This window comes from Petaurus breviceps, unplaced genomic scaffold, assembly GCF_028583685.1.
Source record: "Petaurus breviceps papuanus isolate PSGF00001 unplaced genomic scaffold, PetGlider_PUasm1.0 91133, whole genome shotgun sequence".
NCBI classification, from domain to species: Eukaryota; Metazoa; Chordata; class Mammalia; order Diprotodontia; family Petauridae; genus Petaurus; species Petaurus breviceps.
The window spans coordinates 52,800,457-52,814,669 of NW_027187419.1; the positions used below are offsets into that span (position 1 = coordinate 52,800,457).

Sequence of the window (14,213 nt, forward strand, 5' to 3'; positions counted from 1 at the left end):
ATGCCAGCACAGCCAGCCAGCACCATGTGGCAGCTTCAGCTCCTGGCCTGCAGAGAGTGTAGGGGGACCGAGCACCAGTCTGAGGAGTAATTGCTCTTGCTTTAACCTTCTTGGATCTGGATTGCCGTCTAGGCTAGAGGTCCTGGGGTGTGTGTCCAGCTTGCCAGAGCATGTGGAGACCTCAGAGAGGGCACCCATCCAATACCTCCGGCAGCTGAGAAAACCCCAGCGTTTGTGAGGAAAGCTCCTCTGTCTGGTGACAGAGTCCTACTGTGGCAAAAAGCCCAGGGGTCAAGTGATTGAGTGGCAAAATGAGCAGGCAAAGGAAACAAAGCAGACAGAAGATTCCAACATTAGACTCCTATTTTGGGGACTAAAAGGAGCAAAGCATGAAACAGGAGGAAGACAGTGAAGTCAGAACTCCTGTACCAAGAGCTTCCAAGGAAAATACAAGCTGATTACAGGACATAGAGGACCTTAAGAAGCAGATAAGAGAAGTGGAGGAAAAATTGGGAAGAGAAATGAGAACAATGCAAGAAATTACAAAATGAGAGTCAACAGCCTGACTGAGGAAAATACACCTTAAAAAATAGACTAACTCAAATGGTAAAAGAGGCTCAAAAAGGCAATGAGGAGAAGAATGCCTTAAAAAGCTGAATTTGCCAGATGGAAAAAGAATCTCAAGAGCTCCATCAGGAGAATCATTGCTTCAGAATTAGATTGGAGCAAATGGAAGCTAATGACTTTATGTGAAATCAAGATGTTGTTAAACAGATCCAAACAAATGAAAGAATAGAAGGCAATGTGAAATATCTCATGGGAAAAACCACTGACCTAGAAATAGATCCAGGAGAGAGAATTTAAAAATTATTGGACTACCTGAAAGCCATGATCAAAGTAAGAACTTAGAAATCATCCTTCAGGAAGTTCTCAAGGAAAACTGACCTGATGTTTTAGTACCAGAGGGAAAATAGAGGTTGAAAGAATCTACTGATCAACCCCTGAAAAAGATCCCAAAAAGAAAACTCCTAGGAGTATTATAGCCAGGTTCTGGAATTCTCAGATTAAAGAGAGAATATTATAAGTAGCCAGGAAGAAACAATTTGAATATTGTGGAAACACCATCAGGATATAACCCAGGATCTGGCAGCTTCTACACTGAGGGATCGGAGGGCTTGGAATATGATATTCCGGATGGCAAAGGAGCTGGGATTAAAACCAAGAGTCACCTACCCAGCAAAATTGTGTATCATGTTTCAGGGGAAAATATGGTCATTCAGTGGAATAGAGGACTTTCAAGCATTCTTGCTGAAAAAACCAGAGTTGAATAGAAAATTTGACATTCAGATACAAGAAGCAAGAGAAGCATGAGAAGATAAACAGGGAAAAGAAATAAGGAACTTATCAAAGTTGAACTATTAACATTCCTACATGGAAAAACAATAATTGTAACTTATGAAACTTTTCTCAGTAGTTGAAGGGAATAGAAATATATATATGTCTATATATGAGGGTATATGGGCATATGCATACATATGTGAATGTGTGTATATATGTTTACAGGTATACATGGATAGAGGGCACAGGACCAATTTAAGAGGAAGGGATGATACTTAAAAGATAAAATTAAGAGGTGAGAGAGGAATATAATAAGAGGAGATGGGGAGATACAGAATGGGGTAAACTATCTCATATAGAAGAGGTAAGGGAAAATGGTTACAATGGAGGGGAATAATTAGAAGGCAAAAGGGAATGGGTCAACCTTATTCCCATTGAATTTGGCTAGAGGAGGGAATGAAATACACACTAAATAGGGTATCTCACCCTACAGGAGAATGGGGGGAAGGGGATGAGAGGGGGGATGGTGGAAGGGAGGACATTCGGGGGGGGGAGGGAAGTTGGAAGCACTTACTTTTGAAAAGGGACAGGATCAAAGTAGAGAATAGAACAAGTGGGAGGTGGGACAGGAGGGAGGGAAATATAGTCAGTCTTTTACAATATATCTACTATGTTACTGTTTTGCATTAGCCACACATGTACAACCTATACTGAACTGCTCATCTTCACAGTAAGGGTGGGTGACAAGGGAGGAAGGAAATGAATCTGGAATTCAAAGTTTTAAAATAAAATATTAAAAAAATATATATATATATATACACACACACTATTATTAATACTATTTTACATGTAATTGGGAACTAAGATATACAGGCACTGGGGCATAGAGATCCACTGGAAAAGTCGAAAGGGGTATGGCAGAGAGCAGATTGGAGGAGGGGATATCCTGTGGGACTGTTATTTTGAGGGGGGGGTAGGGGAAAAATGGGGAGAAAATTTGTAACTCAAAATCTGGCGGAAATGAATGATGTAAATCAGAAGTTGATAAAACATTGGGGAAAAAATCATAACTCATCAAAACTTAAAATCCTCATTAAAACTTTTGTGAGCCTTTAGATCTTTGTGTTGGTTTTGCAAGAAATACTTTAGATGATTCAAGAAGAATGTAAAGATTAAATGTAATTCACAAGCATACCTCATTTTGTGAATTTCCTAAAAACATTAAATGAGAAGAGATTTTGAATTAAATGAAGAGATTTGAAATGCATTTATATAAAAGATAACTATAAATATAGTGTGTGCTGACTCCATGAAGAATATAAATAGCAGATACTAACTTGAAGCCAAACTGTTGGTAGAATTGTGCTGAATCACTATCCACAAAGAACATTTGATCTTCCCCAAATTGTTAGATTCATAACTATATTAGTATTTTTTTCCTGCTTACTTGAATACTAAAATAGCATCCTATTTGATGTTGAACACTTCATGCATTTTATTTTTGCATTATTTATGTCTTGTATACAACTTCTTTTCATGGCCCTTGGCCTGATAGCTGGGGATAGATATTCAGGTGGATAAGACATAAATTTAGGTAACACTCAAGACACTATATACAGAGATGATTAAGAGTTCTTGATAGTAGTGGAACATGTATATTCCATGGTCATCATCTACATCTGAATTAACTGAATGGAGAGAGTGGACCAGAGAGTCAAAAATGTTCATCGTTAACATTGGTTACAGAGTGATTATCGTTGACAAGTTTACCCCTAATAATAGTATTTTTGCCCATAGTTATCCACACATTAACATGTCAGTTCAGAATAAAATGTTGGTTAGAAGCTTGAGGTTATTGAGTTTGCATCGAAAAAATAATGTACTAAAACTCTTCTTCCATGTAGAAATGAAGGACACTAAAGAAATTAAGAAGTGTGAAAGCTGTATTGGAGGCAGTCTAGTACATTGGGCAGGTTATATGCCAACGGTGACAACAAGAGGTGTACCATGAATGATTGGGAAATTTTTGGATTCAATGATTTAATTTGACTGTTTAGATAAAAATGTTAATAATGGGTGCAGAGTAATTGATTCTGTTGTTCAGTGAGGATATTTATGCTTCCAGTGGATCATAAAATAACACACTTTAATCTAAAATGCTTTTGAGTGTTACTATTCAGAACATTTCCAGAATACTCTGCACATTAAGGCTATATTATTACTTCATCTTTAATTGTTGTGAGAAATTAGGTAGATTGAAGTTAAAGACATTTTAGTTTTAACTGTTGGTGTGATTATTGCTTATGAAAATCTAAGTTTTGTATGTTTAGACAACTGTTTCTCCTTTCTGGAATCTTCTATAGAGTCTGGCAGATTTGTCCTTTTTCTTTTGATGTTTAGTGTGTTTTGTTAAGTGCCTTCCCTTATTTTGTTTTCTAAATTTTGAATGGAGATGGGTTTCATAATTTTTGTTAGTATTTTTCCACATATAATATTTCTATACTTATTTCAGGTGTAATTATTGGAACAGATGTAATAGTAGATACAGATGCCATGAAGAATTCTGATGCAGAAATACAACCAAATATGCCTGATGTTCCATATGAACCAGACCTCGACATTGAAATAGATTTTCCTAGAGGTATTGAAATATCATTATATATGTTCATTATATTTTTATTTGTTTTGTTTTTATATTTTTCCATTCACTTAAAACTGTAGCATCACTGCTTTTATTGTGTGGTTCCCTTACTCATTACTTGGGATGGCATAGAAATTACAAAAAGGCCCTATAGAAGATTCATTTGCTTACCATAATGATTGGTTAAGCAAATGATTTATCTTAGAAACACAGTTTTAGGTTGTCATAAGGATCATAGTAGAGTGGTTTTAAAGTAGTGGAGATTGAATAGGTAGTGTCTTGGGAACTTTTTGGAAAACCAAGACAGTATATTTATACTAAGGAAGAAAAGATTAGTTTTTGTTTATCTACCTAAGAAGTTGTCCTAACATGTTGCTGAAATAGCCACTTCATAGGTATTATCCAGTTAACATAAATAACCAGAACATTAATATCAGTATGAATTCTTTGTTGGAAGTAAGTTTTGACTGAAAGGTATATGAAGTTTTATAATTTTGATCAACAGTTTTATTTTGAGCCCTGTTGTAATAAGCATCTTGTCTTTAATAGGTCATGGAATTTTTCTTGACCTTGCTCATTTTAAGTAATTTTCTATGGATTTCATGCTAGAATTGTCTCTAATTACAAACTGTAATAAAAGAGTTATAAAAGAGCAGATCATGCTTTTTTTTTTTTTTTTTTTTGGAGAATTGATCTCTCTCCTGGGAAGTGCAGAATGAAAATGCATCCTTATCCATTGCCCAGCCAGGGTTCACTTGATTTACAGTCCATCTTAGTCACATTCTTCTTGTAGTTATGGAACCCTTACGGCACCTTATATTTTTGTTTTTGTTTTTTGTCCTGCTTTTTGGAGGGGGGAAGTCAAGGCAATTCGACTTAAGAGACTTGCCCAAGGTCACATGGTTAGTAAATGTTAAGTGTCTGAGACTGAATTTGAATTCAGGTCTTCCTGACTCCAGGGCCAGCGCTCTTTACACTGCACTACCTAGCTGCCCTATCATCTTATGTTTTTATATGAAAATAACTTAAACTACTTTTTAGCTGCTGAGGAGCTTGACATGGAAAATGAATTTCTTTTACCACCTGTCTTTGGGGAAGAATATGAGGAGCAGCCACGACCGCGGTCTAAAAAGAAGGTATAAAATTCCAGCTATCTGCTTCAGTTGTCATCTTTGGCTGTTGAGAATAGCACTTAAGTGTGGTCTTAATATACCCTTAAAATGAGGAGAAAGCAATCTTTTACACTTTTTTTCTTAAATTTAAAAAGATCTTTTAAGAGGTTATTTTACATATAGGTTATTTTAAAATTGCAAGGACCCTTTGTACCTGGTTCATCTGTGACTTTTTAAAAAGAAGTCATTTTTCACTTAACATTTTGTTCTTACACTGAAATTAAACAGTTGCTCAAAAAAATAAAAACAGTTCTTTGAATAAGATAGTTTATTATATAAATGACTATTAGAACTAGAGGTCTACAGAAATTAACTTATTCTATTTGACCAGTAATTTTCCCACCAGGAGTTGTGGGTAGGCAGACTTAAATTAGCCAGTTTAGTAGTATCATTGAATATTTTATCACCAGTTTTCTAGATTTAGATTTGCTGAGGTAAATCATATCTATTATGGGTCACTGAAACACTAACTTTAGTAGTCTCAAAAATAATAATTATTTGGAGAGAGCCTGATTAAACAAACCTGTTGTCTCAACAGTAGCTTTTTGAATTTCCTTCCTTTTTTTGGTGCACAATTATTTTTAGGTCATGGCTTCATTTAAGGATGCTTTTGGAAAAATAATTCCCATCCTACATTAACTTTCCATTGGAAGGCAAACATACTTAAGCTAATGTTACATTTTCTCAAAAATGAAGTAATTTTAGAAATGTTGTATTCCTGAGGTGACATGTTAGTGAAACTTCATCTTGCAAAAGTTTTTTTAACCTCAGAAATGGTTTTTAATTCAACGTATGCAAATTGTAATATATATATTTTAGTGTTTTATTTTTAAATTTCATCTACATTTCTCTGTATCTCTCCTTCCTCCTCAAGAGACAATCCCATATTAGAAGGAAAGGAAAACGGTTTCTAAAGCTAACAAAAGTATTGGCTCTTACTTATATATGGCATTCCATAGTCACCTACTTTTGTAGGTGGGTGGGGGGAGCATGTCTTCTTATTTCTCTTCTTTGGGGCCAAACAGTCATAATTTCACTACATTCAGTAAAATGTGCTGCTCTTAAAAGCTTTACTTAACAATTTGAAAATTGTTTTTTAGAAAATTATTTTTAAGTGGTTTCTGTTACATGGAAAGGAAGTTAGGTTTAAAAAAAAAAGATTTTACAGTGATGTTTCATTAATAGGGAACAAAGAGAAAAGCGGTGTCAGGATACCAGTCCCATGATGATAGTTCTGATAATTCAGAATGCAGCTTTCCTTTCAAATATACATATGGTGTGAATGCATGGAAACACTGGGTCAAAACTAGGCAACTTGATGAAGACCTACTGGTATCAGAGGAACTAAAATCCAGTGAGTATTTTGATTCTGTTTCCTTAGAAATGTGTCTTTTGAACTAGGCTTTTGATAGTTATTTTCATATGGGGGGAGGGAGGGAAAAGGGGGCAAAGAAACCCAACCAAAAAGAAATCTGTATGAATTAGATTGAATCTTAAATGTATTTTATTGTAGCTTGAAACAGTCTTAAAAAATACTCACAAATGAGTTATAACCACTGTGCTATATTATTTTTTCCTAGCTAAGTCAGTAAAGTTAAAAGAGGATCTACTGTCTCACACTACAGCTGAACTTAATTATGGGTTGGCTCATTTTGTCAATGAAATCCGAAGGCCAAATGGAGAGAATTATGCACCTGACAGCATCTATTATCTTTGCCTTGGCATCCAAGAGGTTAGTAATTTTGTGGTAGCCTCAGAATATGACGGTAGAATACTGAATGCTAGCTTTGACATTATGCTTTAATAAATATTATTGGCACAGTTTTGTGAGCTGAGTTAAAAATATTTTTTTTTAGTTAAAGCAGGAGTGGAGAGGTGTGGGTTAAGTAGTATAATTTGGACTTATATAATGAAGAAGAGGCAAAGTTCATTTCCAAGTGATAGTCTAACTCATGTCTCATTTAGTTGTATGAATTATTCAAAATGAGGTAAGTGACAAGACAACAATTAGTCTAGGCTCATGAGATCGACTTTGTCATAGCTTTTTACTCTGTAGTCATTTTTATTAACTTCACTCTTAGAAGTTATTCTGTCTTAGTGAAACTTAGTTTCTTAGCAAAATGGCAAACTTTTGTGCTGCTAAGATAGGAAGTTTGTGTTTTGAGTTAGTCGAGAGCAGAGAGGTCTTGTAGTTAACAGGACCATTATCATCCTGGATGTTTTTCACACCTTTAATTATTACCATGTATTTCTTTTTAAACTTTTTCTGACTCATTTCTAATAATCTGTGAAATTTAAAACTGTTATCTGTCTTAGTAGGAAGATTATTTTGTAGTCCTCAGTGATTATTTTAACTTTTAGAAGTAGTACTTCAGTGGTAATTCATGATTAATTTAGAGTCATTTTCTGCCAAAATTATCCAAAGCCAATCGTTTTCTTTTTCATATGGGGTGGGGGAAGAGTGGAGGAACATGTATTTGTTAAGCACCTAATATATCCCAGGTACTATGTTAAGCACATCACAAACATCTCATTTGATTTTATATCTTAACTCTCTTACTCAGTTTTCCAGTTAGGTAGTGAATAAACTGATTCTTTTTTGCTGATTTTATTATGCAAGTATATAAAGTCCTGATAATAATTTCTTGATGCTCCTAACTAGCTATTTTTATTCCATTAGAATTAATTATTTTTTTCTTATTTCTTTAAAATTTGTAGTACTTGTGTGGTAGTAATCGAAAAGACAACATATTTATTGATCCAGGTTACCAGACATTTGAACAAGAATTAAGTAAAATTCTTAGAAGTTGGCAGCCAAGTATACTTCCAGATGGTAATATTCTTTTTGCTATGAATTTTTTACCTGATATTTTAGTGCTTATTTAAAATAAATACATATAAGATGTTAAATTGTATGTAGTTTAAGGATAGTATAAAGAAATAAAGATACGTTAGATAAAGGTGTTGATAATTTTTCTCCTCAGAGAAAATCCATAAATCAAAGTAATTATAATCATACAGCAGAAATGTTTTTCATGTTTTAAAAAGTGATCTATTCTTTCCTAAATTGTATGTGACTATCTTTATAGTTCAAGGAATGGGGCCATGTTTTGATTCTCATTTCTTTTTAATAAAACATTGATGGGGGGGCTTAATATTTGCTTTCTGGAGGGGGAAGGCAGGGCAATTGGGGTTAAGTGACTTGCCCAAGGTCATACAGCTGGCAAGTGTTACGTTAGGAGACTGGACCCAAACTCAGGTCCTCCCAACTCCAGGGCCAGATTTTCATTCACTGTTCCACCCAGCCGACCCCCCAAAATTTGATTTTTTTATTTTTTTTAAGCAATTGGGGGTTAAGTAACTTGCTCAAGGTTACACGGCCAGTTATTTCTGGGTGTGGTGCTAAGTATCTGAGCCCGAGTTTGATGCCAGGTCATCCCGACTCTGGGGCCAGTACTCTTACTCGCTGTGCCACCTGGCCGCCCCTAAGCAATTGGGGTTAAGTAACTTGCTCAAGGTTCCATGGCCCGGTGTTTCTGGGTGGGTGCTAAGTGTCTGAGCCTGGATTCGGTCCCAGGTCATCCCCACTCTGGGGCCGGTGCTCCTACTCACTGTGCTACCTGGCCACACCAAAATTTTGATTTTTTAAAAAAAAAGATGCTATCATTTTCCCCATAACTCCCTCTTTTATCCCTATAGATTCCTCTGTTGTAACAAAAACAAGATTGCCAAACTATCACATTGACTAAGGCTGTTACTTGCCTTATTCTTCACTTACTAGTAGGTCTCTTCTGAGAGGATAGAGTTATTTCATATCAGTTCTTGGGAGATGAGATTGAGATTGTGTCTTTTATTTCTGCTTTTCTCCACACCTATTTTTGTACTTCTTCCCTGATTTCTTTCAGTGCATATTCATCATTTGAGGTCCAGTATTACCTCAGTATGTTAATATACACTGCGCATACATTTTTCAATTGATGGAAAATGTTTTCATTTTGTGAAATGAAATGAAGGGGAATAGAAGGTGATGATCAGTATGAAAACAGGCCATCATTTATCTATTTGTGCATTTTTTTTTAATGAACCTGAAATTTCAGATAGGAATATTTTTGGGGGGGTTGGTTTGATAAAAATCTCTGGAATCTCTTGGTATTTTCATGATTGATACATCTTGCATGTTATAGGCTTGGGGGAGGGGGACAGAAGGTAATTAATATTTCTTAAGGTAATATCTGTATTATTTCTATATAGATAGTCTCTACCTCTATTGTCTATTGCCTTTAATACTTATTCTTTTTTAAGGGTCAATTTTTTCTCGTGTTGAAGAAGATTATCTCTGGAGGATTAAACAGCTAGGATCACATTCTCCAGTAGCTCTTCTGAACACACTGTTCTACTTTAACACTAAATATTTCGGCCTGAAAACAGTGGAGCAACATTTAAGGCTTTCCTTTGGCACCGTGTTTAGGCAGTGGAAAAAAAATTCTGTAACAATGGAAAACAAAGCATGTCTTCGATACCAAGTGTCTTCCTTGTGTGGAGCTGATAGTGAAGGTAGAGTAGCCAATTTTCATTTTGGTACTCTTTGTGGCAGGGTTGTCCCTACTTTGTCTAGCTGAAGGACACCATTGATTTTATGCTAGGTATCCAAGGGCTATACTTAATAAAACTTAAGCAATTCATAGCCCCTCTCTTCAGAAATAATGTTCGTAGCAAGGTGACTCTCAATTTCAGCTAGATAGTGGTTCTTGTAATCTGTGGAAACTCATGAATTTTAAAAACAACTTGCCTTTGTGGCTGTCTTTGTTGTAGTTTAGTGACAAAATAGCTATTACTCTGTGTTAATGAGCTTAGGAAGTTTATTTCTTATTGTTGTTTTTTGAAGATAAAATTACTACTGGAAAAAGAAAACATGAAGATGATGAGCCAGTATTTGAACAGATTGAAAACACAGCTAATCCTTCTAGATGTCCTGTGAAAATGTTTGAATGCTACCTATCGAAAAGGTAAATGGTAGTGCATAATATATATTAGTGTATATGAAGTCAAGACCATGTCTTTGAAGAGTGGGATTTTGATTTTATAAATCTAGGAGCTGCTATATTTTTTCTTGTTTTTAGTTAGTTTTGCTGTTTTTGACTCTTTCCTCTTTAGTTTTCCTAACTCATTCATATTTTTCTAGACCCTTCAGTAGATCAGTCAAGTGAGGATTTTGGAATCCAAGTAAAACTTTAAGAAGGTTCTCAAAATTATTAGAGTGTTCATTAATGCCTGGTATCCTTTCTGCACTTAAACTTCTGTGATACCAGTCTTTGCAGTTATTTTTAAAAGACAAGTGGGAATCAAGCAGTAGCACTTGGAAAAAGGAGTGATGAATGTAGTGGCTAGTTATATCTATTTTTTTAATGACCAGGTGTTTTTCCAGTATTGGGCCAGAGAAATATTGTCTTTTATTCCCTGTTGCTTCTACTTTTCAGTTTAGAGCCCTTAAGATGTTTCCTATCTTTTCTCATGTGGGCAATCCCTATTTTTCAAACAGATTCTATTCTAGAATATTTTGTATTTTTATAGGAATGACATTACAGATGATGATTAGGTAACTAGGCCAACCCCTAAATGTATGATTGAACAATACAATCAAACCATGTTAATGATCAATTTTTTGATGAGTATAGTGGCAGGAGAGGCCTTGGCAACCAGTGCAGTAAGAGCAGTTGCCTTCCAGTAGCCGTTTTGTATGCATGGGACTTCCATTTAAAACTATTTCTTTTGTTTTGTGATTTTAATGTCTTGTGCTTTTGTAAAACAACAATAATTGTAACATTTTGAGATTAATGGGTCTTGGGTAAGTTTTCTAATAGGAAATAAATATATTTTTATTACATGAAAATGATCTTGATCTCTCTCTCTCTCTCTCACATAGTCCACAGAATCTTAATCAAAGAACGGATGTTTTTTATTTGCAACCAGAGTGTTCAAGTTCAACAGATAGTCCTGTCTGGTATACTTCTACTTCACTGGACCGAAACACATTGGAAAATATGCTTGTACGGGTTCTTTTAGTAAAAGATATTTATGATAAAGACAATTATGAACTGGATGAAGACACGGATTAAAATATAAACTTTTCAGAAGCAGTTGGATAAAACAGCATTAGATAGTCATGCTGCTAGATCTTTATTATGGAAAACATTTCAAGTTTACTCCTTCTGTTTTGAGTTTTGTAGCAATGTACCCACACTGGGTATTACCATGTAAATAATCTGTGAGTGAAAGTTGCCATTATTCTATGTAGTGGTTGTAGGATACTTAACAAACACATTCAAATTCATTTTTTTATTATTTATTTGATTAGGTATGTTTGTAACTTTTTACATTACAAAATATGAATGAGAATGTGCCATGTGTAATTTCTTTTCTTGTAGTAAGAAACATCCATATTGCACAACTCCACTGTCGCCAAGCTTCCTTGGAAGGGGGGCTCTTTTACTGGGTTCTTAACCCAGTGGCTGTGTATGGTTTAGCACTACTAAAGTTTAGAACTTGCAGTGTCTTTCAGAATTTTTAAATAAACTGTAAACTAATAGTTTTTTTTTTTACTTTTTAGTTTCTGAAGCCTTACAAGGTTATGTAGAGAGGATTCCATCTTATGTACCAAAAATAGACAAAAGAATGCTGTCAATATTGGTGTACTGTAATGTGAATCTATACTGGTGAAAACAACTCTTTTGTTCCCCTCATTAAAACCTTAGTGTCCTTTCCTCATTTGTGACTTTCTGCATTGCCCCAATAAATAAAATAAATATAAAGAATGGCTATAATTTTAAAGCACATACTCATCAAGACATTTACTTTGTAAAAATGTCTGATGAAATTGCTATAACTGTCTTCTGTTTTCACTAGCCAACCATAAGTACCCGAATATCCTTAGCATTCTATTGTAGAGAGGTTTTTTTTTTGCCCATAGTAAATGGATCAAAATGCAGTATTAGCTGAAATAATCTGAAACTTTACCAATTTATCTCTTGTTTATTTATCTGCACCCAAAAATAACTGAGAAGATGTTATATTGGATAGAGTTGTTTTAAGCAATATAATCCCAGAAGCAGTAGTTAATGGAAGTTGAGTTCATGTAAATAAGATGGTCTCACATTTATACTACAAAAATTTCCAGTGTGATAATTCTGATACTTTGGATGCTTGTTAGTACAACTCATTAATGTCTAGAGTTCAAATGTTAATAGAGAACAAGGAAAGAAAGGATTAAGGTATATCTCAGTGGGAATCATATCTGCTGTTAGATTGTCTTTTAAAATTCAAATTACTTCTTATAGAAGATTGCATTAAAAGGCTTTGTGCTTCTGCGTAGCAATTTATACATTAAGACCCTTTCTTTGAAAAGAAAGAAGTTCATTTAAAATTGTATTTTCCAGGATATTGAGGAAAATGCTAGTTGCAGATCGTCAGTAAGAGCATAATGGCTAACTTTGTAGCATGTGTAGTAATCTTTTCTTTGTAATTACTGAAACATCATGATAACTGATGTAGATTGTTATGATCACTGGGAAAATCAAGCTTATTCTCTACAGTGCCCAAGAAATTGCTACATAATCTTAGGACATTCTGCCCTGTTTTGTCAGAAAAATATTTAGTATACCGTACAAAAATAACCCATCATTTAGAAAAGTTCACAAGTACAGTGATAATATATATACTCAGGCAATAATTATTTGAATTGTTTTGGGCATATGAAACTGTATAATGCTCCATCTCCTTGAGATTTTTAATAAGTCTCAATAACTTTTCTATTCCTTAATGTTTTTTATATTTATTGATTTAAAAAAATCAGGTTGCCTACAGTAGCAACTTTTGATACCGCTTATCTAAAATAGAGCACTACTTTTCTATTTAGCTGAGTAAGCAGTTCCCAATTTATAATGCAAAAAATGAGTGTCTCAATCTTTTCCCATTTAATCATAATCAGGCTCTTTCAGATACTTATGCTTTAGCTACATACTGATGACATTAGAAAGTGGTTGATAGAAATACTCTTTTATTCCACATAATATGGTGCTATTTATCTGTCAAGGGCAAATAAAGTTCTTTTCCAAATGTCATCTAACATGTAGTTACCCAAATGTAAATAATTGGCATATCAGTGAGCAAAAACGCTCTGCTTTACTGCTATTTTCATTGACTTTTGTTGTTTCAAAATTTCAATAATGATTCAAAAGATTTTCTAAAAGGAATTGGCAATGTAATTCAAACCTTGACACAAGTCAGGATTTAAATTCTATAATTTTTTTTAGCCCAGCAATTCTGTTTATTTTGCAAAATTAATTAATTGTAATATGGAAGTTTTACTGGTCTGAGCTTTTTCTTCCCAACCACATTTTCCATTCATTCCTGGATTGTTTGTGTAGTTTATAGATGCCATTGAGGACAAGGAAGTTCTCTATTGTTCCTTGATGTTTTCTGAATGTAGCATCTGGTTAACGTGACTTTGCATTGTCTTAAATATGTTGGGCTGTTGGAGCTGCTGGGTTTTCTTTGGGATGGGGTGGTGTAGGATGGGGAGCTTGTTTGCAGAGTATAATTTGCCATCATTAAGTACAAGTTATCTCCACATTAAGTAAAATGGTTTCCCTAGATAATTGAGTCTCTATAACTCATTCCTTTTTTTTTTTTTTTAACTTTTGCTAGAAGGCAGGCAAAGATACAAGATACTAAAGGGGTTTGGTTAGGGTAAGGAGTTTAATATCTTTATCACTAATACTCAATATTTAAATAGTTTTTTTTATCTGTTAAGTTACAAGAACTGGCTCATGGTTTTCTTTTTATTAAAAAGTTGTTGCTAATTTACATGGTGTTACATGGTGAAATTCTGGAATGGGAAGAAGGTGCATATTGTACTATATATTTGGATGTTTTCAAATATTTTCCTGGCAGTTACTGGGATTTGATTTTTTTTAAGTTTATTTGCAACATTTAAAAAATAAATAGAAGAGCTATCCCAAATTGAGAAATTTTAGGTTATTTCATTCACCAATGCCCCTGGGCCT

The 14,213-nt window shown here is 34.4% G+C and overlaps 1 protein-coding gene across 3 annotated transcripts in view; it reads left to right on the forward strand.

Moving 5' to 3' along the window:
• ZMYM2 (zinc finger MYM-type containing 2) overlaps positions 1–14,013 on the forward strand; it is a 93,100-nt gene extending 79,087 nt beyond the window's left edge. For all 3 annotated transcript variants that reach the window (XM_069080695.1, XM_069080696.1, XM_069080697.1), the window contains 8 exons: positions 3,851–3,979; positions 5,021–5,115; positions 6,337–6,505; positions 6,732–6,883; positions 7,870–7,984; positions 9,454–9,705; positions 10,037–10,157; positions 11,075–14,013. In XM_069080695.1, the coding sequence (XP_068936796.1) occupies positions 3,851–3,979; positions 5,021–5,115; positions 6,337–6,505; positions 6,732–6,883; positions 7,870–7,984; positions 9,454–9,705; positions 10,037–10,157; positions 11,075–11,267 (1,226 nt within the window). In that variant the 3' untranslated portion in view covers positions 11,268–14,013. The remainder of the gene's footprint in view (positions 1–3,850; positions 3,980–5,020; positions 5,116–6,336; positions 6,506–6,731; positions 6,884–7,869; positions 7,985–9,453; positions 9,706–10,036; positions 10,158–11,074) is intronic.
• Positions 14,014–14,213: the final 200 nt, after the last annotated feature.